The sequence below is a fragment of the Tursiops truncatus genome, chromosome 10, assembly GCF_011762595.2.
Source record: "Tursiops truncatus isolate mTurTru1 chromosome 10, mTurTru1.mat.Y, whole genome shotgun sequence".
NCBI lineage: Eukaryota > Metazoa > Chordata > Mammalia > Artiodactyla > Delphinidae > Tursiops > Tursiops truncatus.
This window is the reverse complement of record NC_047043.1, coordinates 58420180-58436480: the sequence shown is the minus strand read 5'-3', so window position 1 is coordinate 58436480 and position 16301 is coordinate 58420180. Positions and strand designations below refer to the sequence as shown.

The window sequence follows — 16301 nt, the reverse complement described above, 5'->3', positions numbered from 1 at the left end:
GTCACCAGTGGGGAGGGGAAAGAGCGGAGAGACAATCCAAGGGCAGGGGAGTAAAGGGTACAAACCATTATCACAAAACAAGCTACAAGGATATATTATACAACACAGGGAATATAGCCAATATTTAAAAATAACTATAAATGGAGTATAACCTTTAAAAATTATGAATCACTGTACTGTACACCCGTAACTTATATAACATTGTACATCAATTATGCTTCAATTTTTTAAAAGTGCCTTTTGCTGAATCATCTCAGTATCTGGTCTGGAAAATCTAGCTGTCCTACCAGGGCCTGTCGTGAGTGAACACTTCTTCACATCACAGTAAACATTAACACTTGCTTCATTTAAGACCAAAAAGAAGGGAATAGATATCCACTTAGGCACATACGCTATAAGCAAAGTGCTCTCCTGTGGAGGATGTGGGGAAACTGTCCACAACTGAGGGTTTCATCACCTTCTCTGTGCCAGGAGGGTGTTGAATGTGGGTGGATCATCAGACCTGCTAATATACTGTTCCCACGAAGAGCTGTGGGGTTTCCTGGACCCATCTGCCACAATTCGTAACATTTCTCTCACTCTGTGCTCAGAAAGAATTCTTCAAGTTGGTTTCATAAATAATTCACTTGGCTTTTGTCAGTTTATTCCGTTATTCAATCCCTCTACTGGGTTTTAAAACTGGAACGTCATGTTTTGTTTTACGGATGCGATAATCTTTGAAGTCTCTGTGAGAATACTAATTAGAATTTTTTTTTAAGTCGTCTTTCTTATATTTTTTTTCCTGTGGCCACTGGCTTTTCTGGTTCACCTGTGGCCACTCTTTGGCCACAGACTTTCCTCAAATGTCCAGCAATTCTTCTTTGTCTGCCCATCTTTCGTAAAATGAAGATCTAATGAGTGAGGACTGGTACCTCAGGAATTTGTAAGATCTCGCTTTGATTTCCTTGGGGAAGCTGCTCCTGAAGGATGCTGCTGAGAGCTATGGGCAGCCTTGCCCTGGGGTGAGTGAGAGAAATGTAAGAAAAATGAATGAAGACTTAACTCCAGAGAAGGAACAGGATGGAAGGTTGAGCACCCACTTTGGCGGAGGGCAGTGGCTCTGGAGGACCAGGGCAGCCCAGCCTGGAATTCAGTTATTCTTGTGCCCACCACAGGGCACCCTAGGGAAGACCCTGTGCACAGTGAACAGCTCCAAGGTGTGGGCTGGGCCTGGGCTCTGCCCTTCCTCTGAGCCTCTGCTGTTCCTGAGATTCTTCCAGAGCGTCTCAGCATTTCTGCTTCTTTCCCTATGGCGGTCTATGGTTTCCTAAATTCTGAATAGTCTTTCTGTTAAACTAATTGTGTCTTGTAGAAACTTCCCAAATTAGGCATCTATCACTGATACCTTTCCTTGTTTCCAGTGAGGTTGAGCATTTTCACTTATTTTTATACCTATTTTGATCATTTCAATGATTCTGGGAGGCAATCAAGGTAAACACATGAACTTTTTCACCATCCTAATTTAAAATCTTAACTTGTTTAGAAATTGTATGTCAATATATGTGTATGTGTTTATGTGCATATGTATATACACATACATACATATATGTCATCTGTGTGTCTAGAAAGAAATAAAACATTAACTATGGTAATGTATGGATTATAAGTTTAAGGGTGACCTTATTTCCTTTTTACTCTTATATATTTCCCAAGTCATATTCCTTTTTTTGGATGCCGTTATTTTTTATAACAAAGTCACATATCATAAAATTCACCATTTTAAAGTATACAATTCAGTGGTTTTTAGAATATGCACAAAGGTGTATAATCATCACCACAATAGTTTTAGAACACCTTCATCATTCCCCCCAAACCCCGTATCCATTAACAGTCACTCTCCATTCCCTTTTCTCTCCAGCCCTTGGCAACCACTAATCTTTCTGTCTCTGTAGATTTGTCAATTCCAGTACATATTTCATAAAAATGGAAACACACAGTGTGTGGCATTTTGCATCTAAGTTCTTTCACTTAGCAAAACACTCTCAAGGTTCATCTATGTGATAGCATGTACCAGTACTTCATTCCTTTTTATGGCTGAATAATATTTCATTGCATGGATATACCACATTTTATTTATCCATTCATCAGTTGACAGACATCTGGATTGTTACCACTTCTTATGAACAATGCTACTATGTGTGAACTTCATGTGCAAACTGTGTATTACTTTTATAATTAAAAAATACTGCTTTAGAAAAATTACAAAAATAGTTTTTCAATAACTGTCAATAAGTCAAACTTTTCACTAATGTAGACTGGCTTTCTTCCTATTACTCAAAAGCATTTGGTTTTACTGTACTCTTAAGACCTGTCTAATACCTGCAAATACTTGGATTTAATAAATTATCTAGGAGTAAGCAGACATTCTTGCATCAACTGGTGGTCAACTGATAAGTTTACCCCTTTTTTTCAACATGGTGAAAGTACACTTATGTAAGTTGACAACTTCTATGGTATTTCTAATCATTATATCAGAAGAGTAGGTCTTCCTTTTAAGAATACCATCTTAGAATATATTTCATTCTGTCACATACAACATTCAGAAGGCAATACTTGTGCAATGAATTAAAAACCTGCCCAGACGGTGGAAAAAAAAAAAAATCTATGTTACTGCCCACTCATGGAGTGCAACCTTTAGAAAGGGATTATTTCCATTACATTTTCATCAGCGACTGGCAAAGAAAAGTATATCATATTATTACAGAGCCTGGAAATGAAATGACTTCCAGGTTGCTAAGCAACACAGTAACGTTAAAGGCCCCAGGATCTGTGATCTCTAGAGACACTCTCAAATTTCATTAAAACCTTCTCATAACCATCACACAAAAAGTCCATGTGGAGTTTATAAACAGACTTTGTTTCTTGACATAATAATGAAGGAATTTTAAAAAAAGCAAATGGCATCAAAACTTTTGTGGTACTTAAAACCAAATATCTTTGTGACCCAATTAATGAAACCTACAATGCTTCTTGGGGTTTAAAGAAAGAAAGTACTATCAGTTTATAGTAAATAAAAGTATTTAATATCCTGAAAAAAATTATACTGTGTAGAACTTAACAACTTTCTTTGTCAAAAGGATAAATCTGCTCTGTGTATAAATCAAGAAGGGAGGCGAGGACAATTCGAAATGAGAGTCTCAATCATTATTTGCTTCCAGGAGGGTCATGACAGTGGCATGTTTGCAACTGAAATAGGAAAGCAAGATGCCACGGGAAATAATTCTCAGGAGCACTTTCAATACGTTTCCTTTAGCAATGTTGTTAGAAAAAGCTAATCCCCGAAACAGAAAAAGTTATGACAGGTCTCAGTAATAACCCCTGAGATACTGGTCTAGGATTTTTGGCTCAACCCCCTAAGATGTCAATGAGAATTGGTCTCTGTACCCCACATGTCGGCCACCTAACCTCCTCATCTATCTCCTGAAGTCCTAAGGAGAAACACTAGAAAGAGATCGTGTGGGTTTGCTCAGGCTTACTCATCCACCCCACAAATCAAAACACTGAAAGATCAAAGTAAACGTCTACTGACATAGATCAGAAGGGTCATTTATTGTGATGGTTAATTTTAAAGGCAAATTCTTAAGCAGAATTTGGGATCATCAGATTTGCTAAGCTGAAAGGGTGATTACAGAGTGGCAAAGGGTTCTTATTACCCAAATTTTTATTTTCAAAAACCCAGCCCCCAGGAGCTTGGGGCATGAATATGTTTACTGATAAACTGATGGGTGATTCTCTCTCATGTACACACATACACACAAACACACACACACGTGTTCAGCCAGGCCTAGGAACAATGTTTTTTGTTTTTTTAATTAGCATATCTGTGATACAGAAATCAACTGCAAAGGGAAAATTCAAATCTTACAAAAGATATGGGATTTCATTGCCAGTAATAGTGGAAGAATTACATAAGTCTCTTTTTTTAACACCTTTATTGGAGTATAATTGCTTTACAATGTTGTGTTAGTTTCTGCTTTATAACAAAGTGAATCAGCTATACATATACATATATCCCCATATCCCCTCCCTCTTGCATCTCCCTCCCACCCTTCCTATCCCACCCCACTAGGTGGTCACAAAGCACCGAGCTGATCTCCCTGTGCTATGCGGCTGCTTCCCACTAGCTACCTATTTTACTTTCGGTAGTGTATATATGTCCATGCCACTCTCTCACTTCATCCCAGCTTACCATTCCCCCTCCCCGTGTCCTCAAGTCCATTCTCTATGTAAGTCGGAAAGAGAAAAACAAATACCATATGCTAACACATATATATGGAATCTAAATAAAATAAAATAAATGATTCTGATGAACCTAGGGGCAGGACAGAAATAAAGACACAGACATACAAAGTCTTTGAAGAGGGAAGGTCTGACAGACAACACCGGATGGTCACCAGCTAAAGAAGAGAAAAATCTCTTCAAGTGTGAAGAAAGGGCAGGAACTTCAAAGGGGAATACTAATTTGAATAGCAATGGAAAATTAATGAAGACCTTAAACAGTTTTGCAAAAAAGACCGCATTTTATGATGATGCTGAGAAGGTTAGATATGAAGGCTGTTATAATGTGCTACCCTGCACTTTTGAGAATGTGAAAGATGACACGCAAAAATGTCTAGAATTGCTGGTACAGCCCAATGTGATGGAGGAAAAGGGCCCAGCTACAGGCCGCCCTGGCAGGGTTCGGGTGGGTTCTGCCCACTCAGAGCAAGACAAGCCCTCTGTTCATTCTCGTGGGCAGAGAGACGTGGGGTCACCTCTGTCCTGGCTAGAGTCAGGAGAAGGCCCAGAGCTCTGCAGGCACCAGCAAGGTCCCCGCCTCCTGCTCACAGCCTCATGCATCCTGTTGGCGCAATCTCAGTCGGGACCAGTCTCCAGCACCCACACTTCATCCTAGTTTACATTGATCACAGTGCAGAGCCCAGGTCTCCCAGGTCACCCCTCTTCCCCTGGGCTCACACCCACAGTGCTCTGTACAGCCCTTTCTCGGGTTCCTTATTCACGGAGATGGCTCCGTGGTCCTCCCTGCTGCTTCCTGACCATTCCCCACCTCTCCTCCATTACCCCCCAGGGTTTTTTTTTCTTTGTTTGTTTGTTTGCGGTGCGGGCCTCTCACTGTTGTGGCCTCTCCCGTTGCGGAGCACAGGCTCCGGACGTGCAGGCTCAGCGGCCACGGCTCACGGGCCCAGCCGCTCCGCGGCATGTGGGATCTTCCCAGACCGGGGCACGAACCCGCGTCCGCTGCATCGGCAGGCGGACTCTCAACCACTGCGCTACCAGGGAAGCGCCCCCCCACCCCCAGCTTTAAACCTAATGTCGCCAGAGAATACCGCCTGCTACTCTTCCCTGCTGCAGCTGTGGATCACTGGGTTCCCAGCTCACTGTCCTTGTCCCCAGTGCCACCCTTGTCACAGTGCCTGGTAATATGGCCGTCCATAGAGAGGGTCCTTCTAGTACCACTCAGGTCTCTGGCTTTCCTTCCTATGACCCTGTCTTCCTCCACACTTCAGACACTCACTCCTGTGGTTTTACTCTAGACCTGGTTTTTGCCATTAACTGGCAGCCTTCCAGAATCCACATTCGAACAGCCCATGTTCTGATCACCACCTCTCACCGTTTCTCCCTCCAGTCCAGACTTCTCTTACTTGGAATTCCAGACCTGCAGATCCAACAGCCAACTAGACATTCCCACTTGGATGGCTGACAGGCATCTACCCATAACGTGTCCCAAACACTGCTCCCGATTTCCCCTCTTCCCCCAGACCAGCTCCTCCTGAGTTTTGGCCATCTAGGTTTTGGGCTGGGTCCAAACTGGAATCATCTTTGACTACTGTTTGCCTCACAGCCCATATCCAATCTGCTGGCAAATTCTACTGGTGGTACTGTCAAGATTTATCCAAAATATAACCACTCCAAGCCATGACCAGGACTCCCCAGGACTGCAATAACCTGTTGGCATCTCTCACCCCTCGCCCGCTTCAGTGACCGCTCTCAGCGTGGCAACCAGATCGCCTCACCCTTCTGCTCAAAACCCTCCACAGCCTCTCGTCTCACTCAGGATGAAGGCCAGTCTTTGCAAGGATAACTTCCTCCCTCCACCAAACCCTTCTCTGTCATCTCCCTCACATCTTACATATCTATTTCTTGCTCATTTTGCTTTGGACACACTGGCTTCCTTGGGGTTCCTGGGTAGGCACCTGCCTTGCAGACTTAGCAAATGCTGTCCCCTGTCTAGTGTGTCTTGCTCCAAATCTCCCCCTGGCTTCCTTCAGGTCTTTACTCAGATGTCATCTCGGTGAGACCTTCCCTGGTCACATCATCCAGGGCTGCAGATGTCCCACTGTACGTCCTATCTTTCTTTCCTTCTATATGTTTCTTCTTAGTGCTTTTACTATCTAAAATATCAATAGTTTATTTAATAAATGCAGTTGTCATCTCACTCTCCCTGGTAAGCTCCAGTAGAGCAGGGATCTTAGTCTGTGTTGTTCGCGGCTCTATCCCCAGCACTGAACAGGCACTGCATAACTACTTGCTGAGCGAGTGGTCACTCTTAGCGAAGACTTTTTCTGCACAGGCTTACAAAATGCGAAGTGACCCATTATAAGAATGTCTTCATAATGTTGTTAAAAGACAAAATCAATGCATTTAAATAAATTTCAGTTTTATTTCTTGAGATCAAGCCCCAGCCACACATTTTTTCATTATTTACCACAGTTGTTAGGCGGCCAGTTTAAGTGAATTTACATGAAGTGGTGGTTAGTTTTCCAGTATTACTTATTCCATAACAAAAAGGAACCCCTGTGTTGCAAAATCATATACCTAAACTTGGTCAAGTATTTCTGTTGATCAATTTCAAAACACTTGCTTATACAAAACAACAATAAGAGGTCATAATTCACCTTTAAATTAAACTTTTCTAATGGCTTGAATTTAAAATACTCTCTCAGATAAATATGTAAAATATCAACTGAGAGATTTTTTATCTTTAGCTTTTCCCATGATTATTTAAAAACTGAAAACCCAAAACCCAACTCTGGTTCTTTGTCATATACAGTATAACAACTTGAAAACAACCCTTTTGAGGAAAGGAAGATATTCCTATGAATATATAATGTAGACATTATTCTTTTAGCGGACAGAATTCATTTATTAAAATTGTTATAGATTATACAAAGGAAAATTGCATTTAAAATATTCTTTTAAATACAAAAATTAGAAACATTTAGTACAGGTCTTCCTAAGGAAAGGTCCTCCAGAGCAATTTTCGTTGCTCTCTGTATCCACAAGGAAGTAAACGTGTTCATCCTAATTTTTAACATGCTTTGAATGTCCACTATTTTAAGAATGGTTTTGTTAAAAGCATGTCATGGGCTTCCCTGGTGGCGCAGTGGTTGAGAGTCCGCCTGCCGATGCAGGGGACACCGGTTCGTGCCCCAGTCCGGGAAGATCCCACATGCCACGGAGCGGCTAGGCCCGTGAGCCATGGCCGCAGAGCCTGCGCATCCGGAGACTGTGCTCCGCTACGGGAGAGGCCACAACAGTGAGAGGCCCGCGTAACGCCAAAAAAAAAAAAAAAAAAAGCATGTCATTAAAAAAATCCCACATTACCAAGAGAGTCTAGAGCATTCTGCACAGCAACAGCTGCACAGTGGGCTTGATGATGGTCAGAATGATCACGAACAATCAGGAAAAGTCCACAGTTACTTGTAATCACTATCACTTGAACCAGATAATAAGTACCTATAAATGAGAATATTCAAAGTTTGAATAAATAAATGATCCCTCACAGCTTCTTCCCCTCCTTGGTCATGAGGAGGATACAAAACATAAAACAAATTCCAAGGACCCTTAGCTGTTTACTTATAATTTACAATGGGTAGATTCTCAACAAACTAATACTATGCGAGAAAGCAGTAGGTCTTCTCTCTTTTTGAGGGATACCTGTTCTCAAGGATAGCAGATTGGTCCTTTCCACAGTTTAAAAATTAATGCTTAAAAATTAACTATTTCTTTTGCTCCATCACCATTAGCCCAGTTTTTATAGTCTTTTTATAGTCTTTTCTTTAAGAAGTTGTGGGGAATACAGATCTTCACACAGTGCCAAAGCATCTCTGTGAGGATTACTTAGTGGTCGCGAAGGGAAACATGTATCTACCTGATGGAGAAGCAGAAGATAACCCCTTAGCCAAGCAATCAAACTTAGCATCACTGAAAGTGGGGCAGCCTAGCATCATATGCTTCCTGATGGGATACAAGATTAGGGGCCGTTACCAATGAGATACTGTGACCAAAAATGCTGTGAGGAAATATTCATACTATTTCAGACTGTTGGGCATTCTACCAGACAACTGACTCAGACTCTCCAAAAAGTCAATTTCTTAGGGGAAAAAAAAGGCAGGAAGACTCTTCTAGATTAAAGGAGACTAAGAAAGCAACAAATTCAGTATGTGAGCCTTGACTGGAACATGGCTTTTTTAAAAAAAGCTATTAAGTCGTTTTTTAACTAGGAAAATTAAACATGAATTGGGTATTAATGATATTATGAATCGTTATTAATTTTCTTGGGTGTGATAATGTTATTGGGCCAAGTGTCATGATTCCTTTGCTTTCACATGATTTAAAACACACACGTAGAAATAAAAAATATCAGGGTGACAACATTTTGTGTGAATAAAGTACATACGGAGACTTGAAAAATATGGTGAAATGATAACAATTCTGAAAATAATTCTTGATTACACAGGTTCTCAATCATATTACTCTTTCAACTTTCGAGTGGTTTTGAAACCTTTCATAATAGAAAGGTGGATAAAGATACCATCCATGGCAATGGGAACGGAAAGAGGAAAAGACTCATGAGAGAACGAATTTTATCTGACAGAAGAATTTCAGGAGGCAGGTAGGGAGCTGAATCTCTTGAAATAAGAAGTCAAAACAGAAGGGAAATTATGCTGCCCAGGGCCCGCAAACATCAGACTGAGAAGGAGGACAGGAAGGTGCCCAGCCTGACCTTGAGGAACCTCCATGTGGGAAGGGGCAGGGGAGAGGGCAGATGCACACAGGAAATGTGCGCGAGAATGAGACATGTTCAGAGGGATGAGACATGTTGCACATCCTCAGGAAACCCACGGCAAAGATGCACATACTTCCTCTCTGAGGTGGATGTGGCTTCACTCACAGAAACACAGAAGTTTCGGTCTTGAGAGCGACTGGCTGTAAATGACCCTATCCCACTGGCCATAAGCTTCCTGATTTTGTCTTGCTCAGAATCTCAGGAATGTTCCCTCAGGGAACTAAGGAAAAATTTTTCAGCAAGATGTTTCTTTTCTTTGTTGGAAAGATACAACCAAATTAATCAAAGAGTTCCCAATTAACTTGTGAGTCCTACGGCAATCGCGGGCATAGACGCTCATCCAGTGTACCAATAAACGGTGTGTGTGGATTCAGGGAAAGATCCCTCTTGGAAACTCCTAAGAGCATCCTCTCAGAGTCTCAGGAAAACGTTCTAAGGGATGAGATTTCACAAAAATTGATTACATTTGCTTTTTACTCCTTTGGGTACATAGTGTTTCTCTAAACATTTTCACTGGCTTCACAACGATCTCCCCACTTCTTTCCCTTTAGGAAAATAAGTCAAGAAAAGAAGGCCTTACCATGAGAAAAATAAGCTAGGAGGGAGAGGTATCATTTTGCCTTCTTGTTACACCTCAAGGAATAGTTCTTTACTTTTCTAATAGAAATTAGGTCCCTTCTGATTCTACATCTACAACTCATCCTGCTCCTAAAATAGAAAAAGAATGGCTGCAGATTTCCTAGTTTCCTCATTTGGTCCCTTCAGAGCTTTAAAAACTCTGTATGTGAAGAAATGCTATTACACTGATTTTCAGCAACACAACATCTCTGCTCTCATGGTGAAAATGGAAAGGACCAGGGGACCTACATGAGAATTCGGAAGAAAAATGGTGGCGAGCATAGCAAGATTTTCTGAAAGCGGCAGGGTAAAGTGTCCCCAAGGGATGGATATTTGTAATAATCTTTAATACTAATCACCCTCAGAGAGCGAGCCCAAGTCCCACTGCTGCCACCTCTGCTGTACCAGGTAGATGGGTGAGCGGGCAGGTGAAAGGAGTTAGCAACCTCAGCGTGTTATGACCACCCTCTGCTTTCAGAGAGCAGTCAGTTTTACAGAACAAGTTTGTGGTGGCTTGTGTGTAGTCAATATTTTGAGTGTTGGAGTAAAGCTAGCTTTAATTAAGTGACAAGCAGCTGATCCACGATCATTACCCTGAGAAAACTCCCACTGATATCAAGTTTAAGGGACAGGTAAACCTGGCAGCAACCGGAAGGATCTCCATCACATTTTTAAAGCCAGAGTACAAAGTATAATTATAAAACCACCAAACATCCTGGTAAATTACAGTACATAATTAAATTCTCAAGTTTCCCCAACATTTTCTCAGTGTTCTAAATGCAGACTAAATAAGAAAGAGCACCCTAGGGGCAAAACATATCCCAACCCCATCAGCACAAATTAAACATCTTATTTCTTTCATCTGTTAGTGAAAATTCTGCTTTTAGAAAGTTACAGTCACAAGATTGGGAGCTGAAACAGATATTTCAAGAAAGGGCCTTTTGTGTAACTCACAGGGAGGAATCTGCCACATTATTCCTAAGATGGCTCTCTAATAACCACAGTTTACCGGTCATGGACACGCTCATTACGTGGCCTTAGAAACTGTAGGGCCAAGGGTATTTTGGGGTTGCCCTCTCTGAAATCATCCCGGCTTGCTCAGCTTTGGGGAAAGAGGCACTCCTCAATCAGGGCTTTAAAAGAGACAGTCTCACAGAGTAGAACCCTCTTGTTTTTAGAAATGCTCCAAAAGCGATTTACAGATTCAGTGCAATCTCTATCAAAATTCCAATGGCATTTTTCAAAGAAATAGAACAAACAATCCTAAAATTCGTATGAAACCACAAAAGACCCCAAGTAGCCAAAGCAATCTTGAAAAAGAAGAACAAAGCTGGAGGCATCACACTCCCTGGTTTCAAACTATATTACAAAGATATAGTAATCAAAACAGTATGGTACTGGCATTGAAAACACACAAATATATCAATGGAACAGGATAGAGAGCCCAGAAATAAACCCATGCATATATGTTCAATTAATTTTTGACATAAGAGCCAAGAATATTCAATAGAGAAAGGTCAGTCTGTTCAATAAATGGTGTTGGGAAAACTGAACACATGCAAAAGAATGAAACTGAACCATTATCTTACAACACACACAAAAATTAACTCCAAATGGATTAAAGACTTGCACATAAGACCTAAAACCATACAACTCCTAGGAGAAAACATAAGCAGTAAGCTCCTTGACTCTGGTCTTAGAGATGATTTTTTTTAGATCTGACACCAAAAGCAAAGGCAACAAAAGCAATAAACAAGTGGGACTACATCAAACTAAAAAGCTTCTGCACAGTGAAGGAAACCGTCAACAAAATGAAAGGCAACCTACCTAATGAGAGAAAATATCTGCAAATCATATACCTTATAAGGGAATAATATCCAAAATATATTAATAGAAAGCGCTCATACAACTTAATAGTAAAAATGCAATCTGAATAAAAAATGGGCAGAAGACCTGAATAGACATTTTTCCAAAGAAGATATATAGATAGCTAGCAGGTACATGAAAAAATGCTCAACAACACTAAACATCAGGGAAATGCAAATCAAAACCACAAGGAGATGTTACCTCATGCCAGTCAGAATGGTTATTATCAAAAAGACAACCAATAACAAATGTTGGCAAGGATGTGGAGAAAAGGGAATCCTTGTGTACTGTCAGTAGGAATGTAAACTGGTGCAAACACCATGGAAGACAGTGCAGAAGTTCCTCAAAAAATTAACATTAGAACTACCATAAGGCCCAGCAATTCCACTTCTGGGTATATATCCAGAGAAAACAAAAACACTAATTCAAAAAGAAATATACACCCCAATGTTCACTGCAGCATTATTTACAATAGCCAAGATATGGAAACAATCTAAATGTCCAATGATAGAAGAATGTATAAAGAAAATTTGATACACACACACACACACACACACTAGAATATTATTTGGCCATAAAAAAGAATGAAATCTTGGGACTTCCCTGGTGGTGCAGTGGATAAGACTCCATGCTCCCAATACAGGGGGCTTGGGTTTGATCCCTGGTCAGGGAACTAGATCCCACACGCATGCCACAACTAATAGTTTGCATGCCACAACTAAGGAACCCATGAGCTGCAACTAAGGAGCACACCTGCCGCAACTAAGTCCTGGTGCAAGCAAAAAAAAAAGAAATCTTGCCATTTGTGACAACATGGATGGACCTTGAGGGAATTATGCTAAGTGAAATAAGTCAGACAGAGAAAGATAAATTCCACATAATCTCAATTTTGTGTGGAATCTTAAAAGAAAAGAAAATGGGAAGTAAAAGCCAAGCTCGTAGATACAGACAATAGATTGGCGGTGAGGGGTTGGGAGTGGGTACAATGGGTGAAGGGATTAAAAGGTACAAATTTCCAGTTATAAAATAAATAAGTCATTGGGATGTGATGTACAGTATGGTGACTATAGTTAATAATACTGTATCGTATAATTGAAAGTTGCTAAGAAAATAAATCTTAGAAAAAAATGTATAACTATTTATGGCAATGGATGTTAGCTAGACTTACTGTGGTGATCATTTTGCAATATATACAAATATCTTGTACACCTAAAACTAATATAATGCTATATGCCAGTTTTGCCTCAATTAAGAAAAAAAGAATTGCTCCCAGAAGGAATGTGCAATTAATAAATGCCCTTTGAGGTAGGTCCTTAAAGAGCTTGTCTTTACCTCCTTAACTTCTTACAATCAGAAGGCTGCACTTAACAAGTCTCCTTAATCCAATTACTGATTCAGGTAACAAATCCAAATTGCCCCCTGCCTCTCTATCAAGTCTGGCTCCCCCAGGCCACCGAGGAGAGCCTGAGACGCCAGCCCCCTTAAAATCACAGGAAATCTTTGCTCACATTCTTTCTATCTCCCAGGTTCCCATCCTCTATGCATCTACCTATGCAATCTCACCCCCTTCTAAGAAACTTGGCAGGGATAGTGTGGAGGGGACCGAAGCATCAGACTAGGGAACAACTAAATGCCTTTTAAGGTCCCTCTCATTCTGGCCTGTGCATCTACAAAGCACTCAAATGAGCTCACAATATACACTGAAGAGCAAAAATGAACAACTGCCAATAACAAAAGTAGAGATTTTATAGACATTTCTTACTCAGCTCAGTGGATACTTATTAAATACCAATTACATGCTGGGCACTGTGAGAAAGCTTTATTTCACCGTAAACATAATTTGAATTCAATTGAGATGCTACCACTGTCCTTTGGTTTCAGAGACCAGAACTTCCTAATTCTAACAACGGTGTCCGAACTCCAAATGTTTGGTCCCCTCTGGCCTCTCCTGGTCCATTTCTTATGTCTGTCAGTCTAGCCCTGTGGATTTTGGGGCCATGATTCAGGATGTGCTTCTTCCTGGTCCATGCATGGATGACTAACACATCCTTCTACACACTGCTCAAACACCATGTCCTGGCCAATCTCCTCCCCAAAGGGAATGTTTCTGTGGAACTTTGCTGGCTCCTCTAGCGTGGCACTGATTGCATTCTGCTTTATAATGAAGCTGGCGTTTCTCTCTCGCTCCAGTTATGGATCCCTGAGAACAGGCAGCAGGAAGAGCATATCTTACTGTCTTAGTTCCCCCAGCGTAGAGGATGCACATAGTAATAACTATTATTTTCCCATGAATGAAAGAATGAATCTCTTCGGTGCCTTCTAGATCGAAATTCAGTCAGGTTCAGCTTAACAAATGCCCTCAGAGTCCAGATCAGTCCTGGACAGAGCAGCAGCAAGGTGGCTAGCTACTTGGCAAGAGCACAAGCTAGGGTCAGGTCAGCTTGGCTGGTCCCAGCTCTGCCGAGTCCTCGTTGGTGGCCTTGGGAGTGTTACGTAAGCTCTTTGAGCCTTAGCTTTTAACCTATAAATGGAAGCAGTCACTGGAGCTGACGGCTAAGGTAGCTGTGAAGATTAAATGAGGTAATTCACCAGAAGAACTTAACACAGTTAGAAGCATCATCTGCTGACCACCTTTCATGGGCTAGACACTATAACATGCTGAAAAAGACCACATCACTACCCTGAACAAGGGTAATGTGAAGGTGAGAACAGACGGTAAGCTGACAGTTACAAAACAATGGCAACCACGGAGGTGAGGACAGGAAGCGGCGAGAGAGAGGGAAAGGACCACATCAGTCGGGAGTGCGCGCTGGCATCATACAACTCTGGGTCATCTGCTGCTGTTTCTCTCCAAACATACTGAACTCAGTACTAAGTTTAAGCAGAACCGAGGACAGGCAAGTTCAAGGCCCAGAATCCCTGATTGTGGCTAATTTAGAAAGTTTTCAGAAGATTATATAAAGCACTTATCACAGATGGCTGGTAAACTTTATATTATGTTTACTTTACTACAATTAAAAAAAAAAAAACAAGCAGATGAGCAGAACCAGAAACTACTTACTTCTATTTTCACATACACAGATAAAGTCACTTGGATTCAACTTTTCTTCCACCAACAAAACCTACCTGGCCCTATATGTGGCAGGTCAGAAACTATAAGGAAATCATTTCAGACAGTAAAGTAAACTAAAAGATGGTGTAATCTGGTTACTTTGACCAAGTTGGGGTCTAATTGTTTCCTGCATGATTAAATTAACCTGGTTTTTAAAAATGATGTAATTTATTCCAAAGATAGGTCCATAATCTCTCTGCAATTCTAAAATCTAGAAAGCTCTGAAAATCAAAACTTTTTTTCTTAAGTTTGGTTCAAAACCATATTTGGTGGCAAAACCTGACCTAACCCACGTGGGGTCACATATAGTTTTTATTTACCCACTTGGTGTGAATGTTCACACACTTTGCAGCAGAAATATTACCATGCTTGACGACGGTACCACCCCAGGTGATTGCTGTGGAGTCATATCATATATAGTATAAGCACCATGCCAAAAAGATCGGAAATTATAAATTCCAAACTAAATCTGGCCCTAACATTTTCAAATACGAGATGGTGAATCTCTATAAAATTAATTGTATCAGACGTGAGGTCAATATGCCCAAGCTTTTGTTTCTGTACCAAACACACGATTCTGCCACGTGTACGTATCACTCATATTACCATATTTTCTAGTACTTGACCTCACATCGACTCACCAGTTTTAAATGAACAAAACTATTTTTTGAAAGAAATATCTTATCTCTACTGAAAAAGCTAGTCATCTGAGAGGCTTCCTCTCTGTTAAAAAGGGACATTCTGAAGGATTCGAGAGGTGTTAAAGACACAGTAGTACCAAATTGAGACTTTCCCCTGAAATCATCAGAAAGATCAAAATAAAATGGAAGAGGAAATATTTGCCTTACTATGTGATTCAGTGTCATCTAGTGCTAGGTTGGAGTACCATGCCCAAGATCTACTTTCTCCAGAAGTATTTATCCTACACTTTGGGAGGCTCGCTTAGATTGTGTCATCATCCGGTTACTCAGGGAATGACTCCACTAGACGGGAAGCATTGCTGCGGTCGGGAGGTCTGGCCGTACAGAAGCATAATGTAGCAGCGAGGAGGGTAACTCCCTATCTCTGTTCTAGTTCTGTCACCCATAACCTGCTGTGTAGATCTAGCTGGGTCACGTACTGCAGCTGTCTATCAAACTAGCATAAAAACTGTCTTGAAGGCAACTCTCTGGAGCATCCGTGGCCTCCACTGCCAAAGGACCCCTCAAGATAATTGGATCTAGAAGTGAACACAGACTGACAAGCCAGAACACGACACAGACTAACGGGACCTCCACTCCTCGACTAACTTCCACAACAGCTGCTGTAAATAACGGCCTTCGAAAGCAGCAGAACAAGATCTACTGTAAAAAGAAAATAAGTCAGTCTTCAAAAGTACTTTCAAGTAAACATCCGCTATTTGTATTTTTAAAAATAAAATAAATGGGGCGATGGACTTCCCTGGTGGCGCAGTGGTTAAGAATCCGCCTGCCGATGCAGGGGACACAGGTTCGAGCCCTGGTCTGGGAAGATCCCACATGCCGCGAAGCAGCTAAAGCCGAGCGCCACAACTACTGAGCCTGTGCCCTAGAGCCTGCGAGCCACAACTACTGAGCC

At 41.2% G+C, this 16301-nt stretch overlaps 1 protein-coding gene across 9 annotated transcripts in view; it reads right to left on the bottom strand.

Annotated features, from left to right (window-relative positions):
• The window catches only part of ULK4 (unc-51 like kinase 4), a 522462-nt gene that overhangs the window by 113477 nt on the left and 392684 nt on the right, over positions 1 to 16301 (bottom strand). The window contains exon 36 of one of the 9 annotated variants that reach the window (XM_073811052.1): positions 7600 to 7776. The exons of the other annotated variants lie outside the window; for them this stretch is intronic. Coding sequence (XP_073667153.1) covers positions 7753 to 7776 — 24 coding nt within the window. The 3' untranslated portion in view covers positions 7600 to 7752. Of the gene's footprint in view, positions 1 to 7599; positions 7777 to 16301 lie in introns of those variants that run through there. 9 annotated transcript variants of the gene reach the window in all.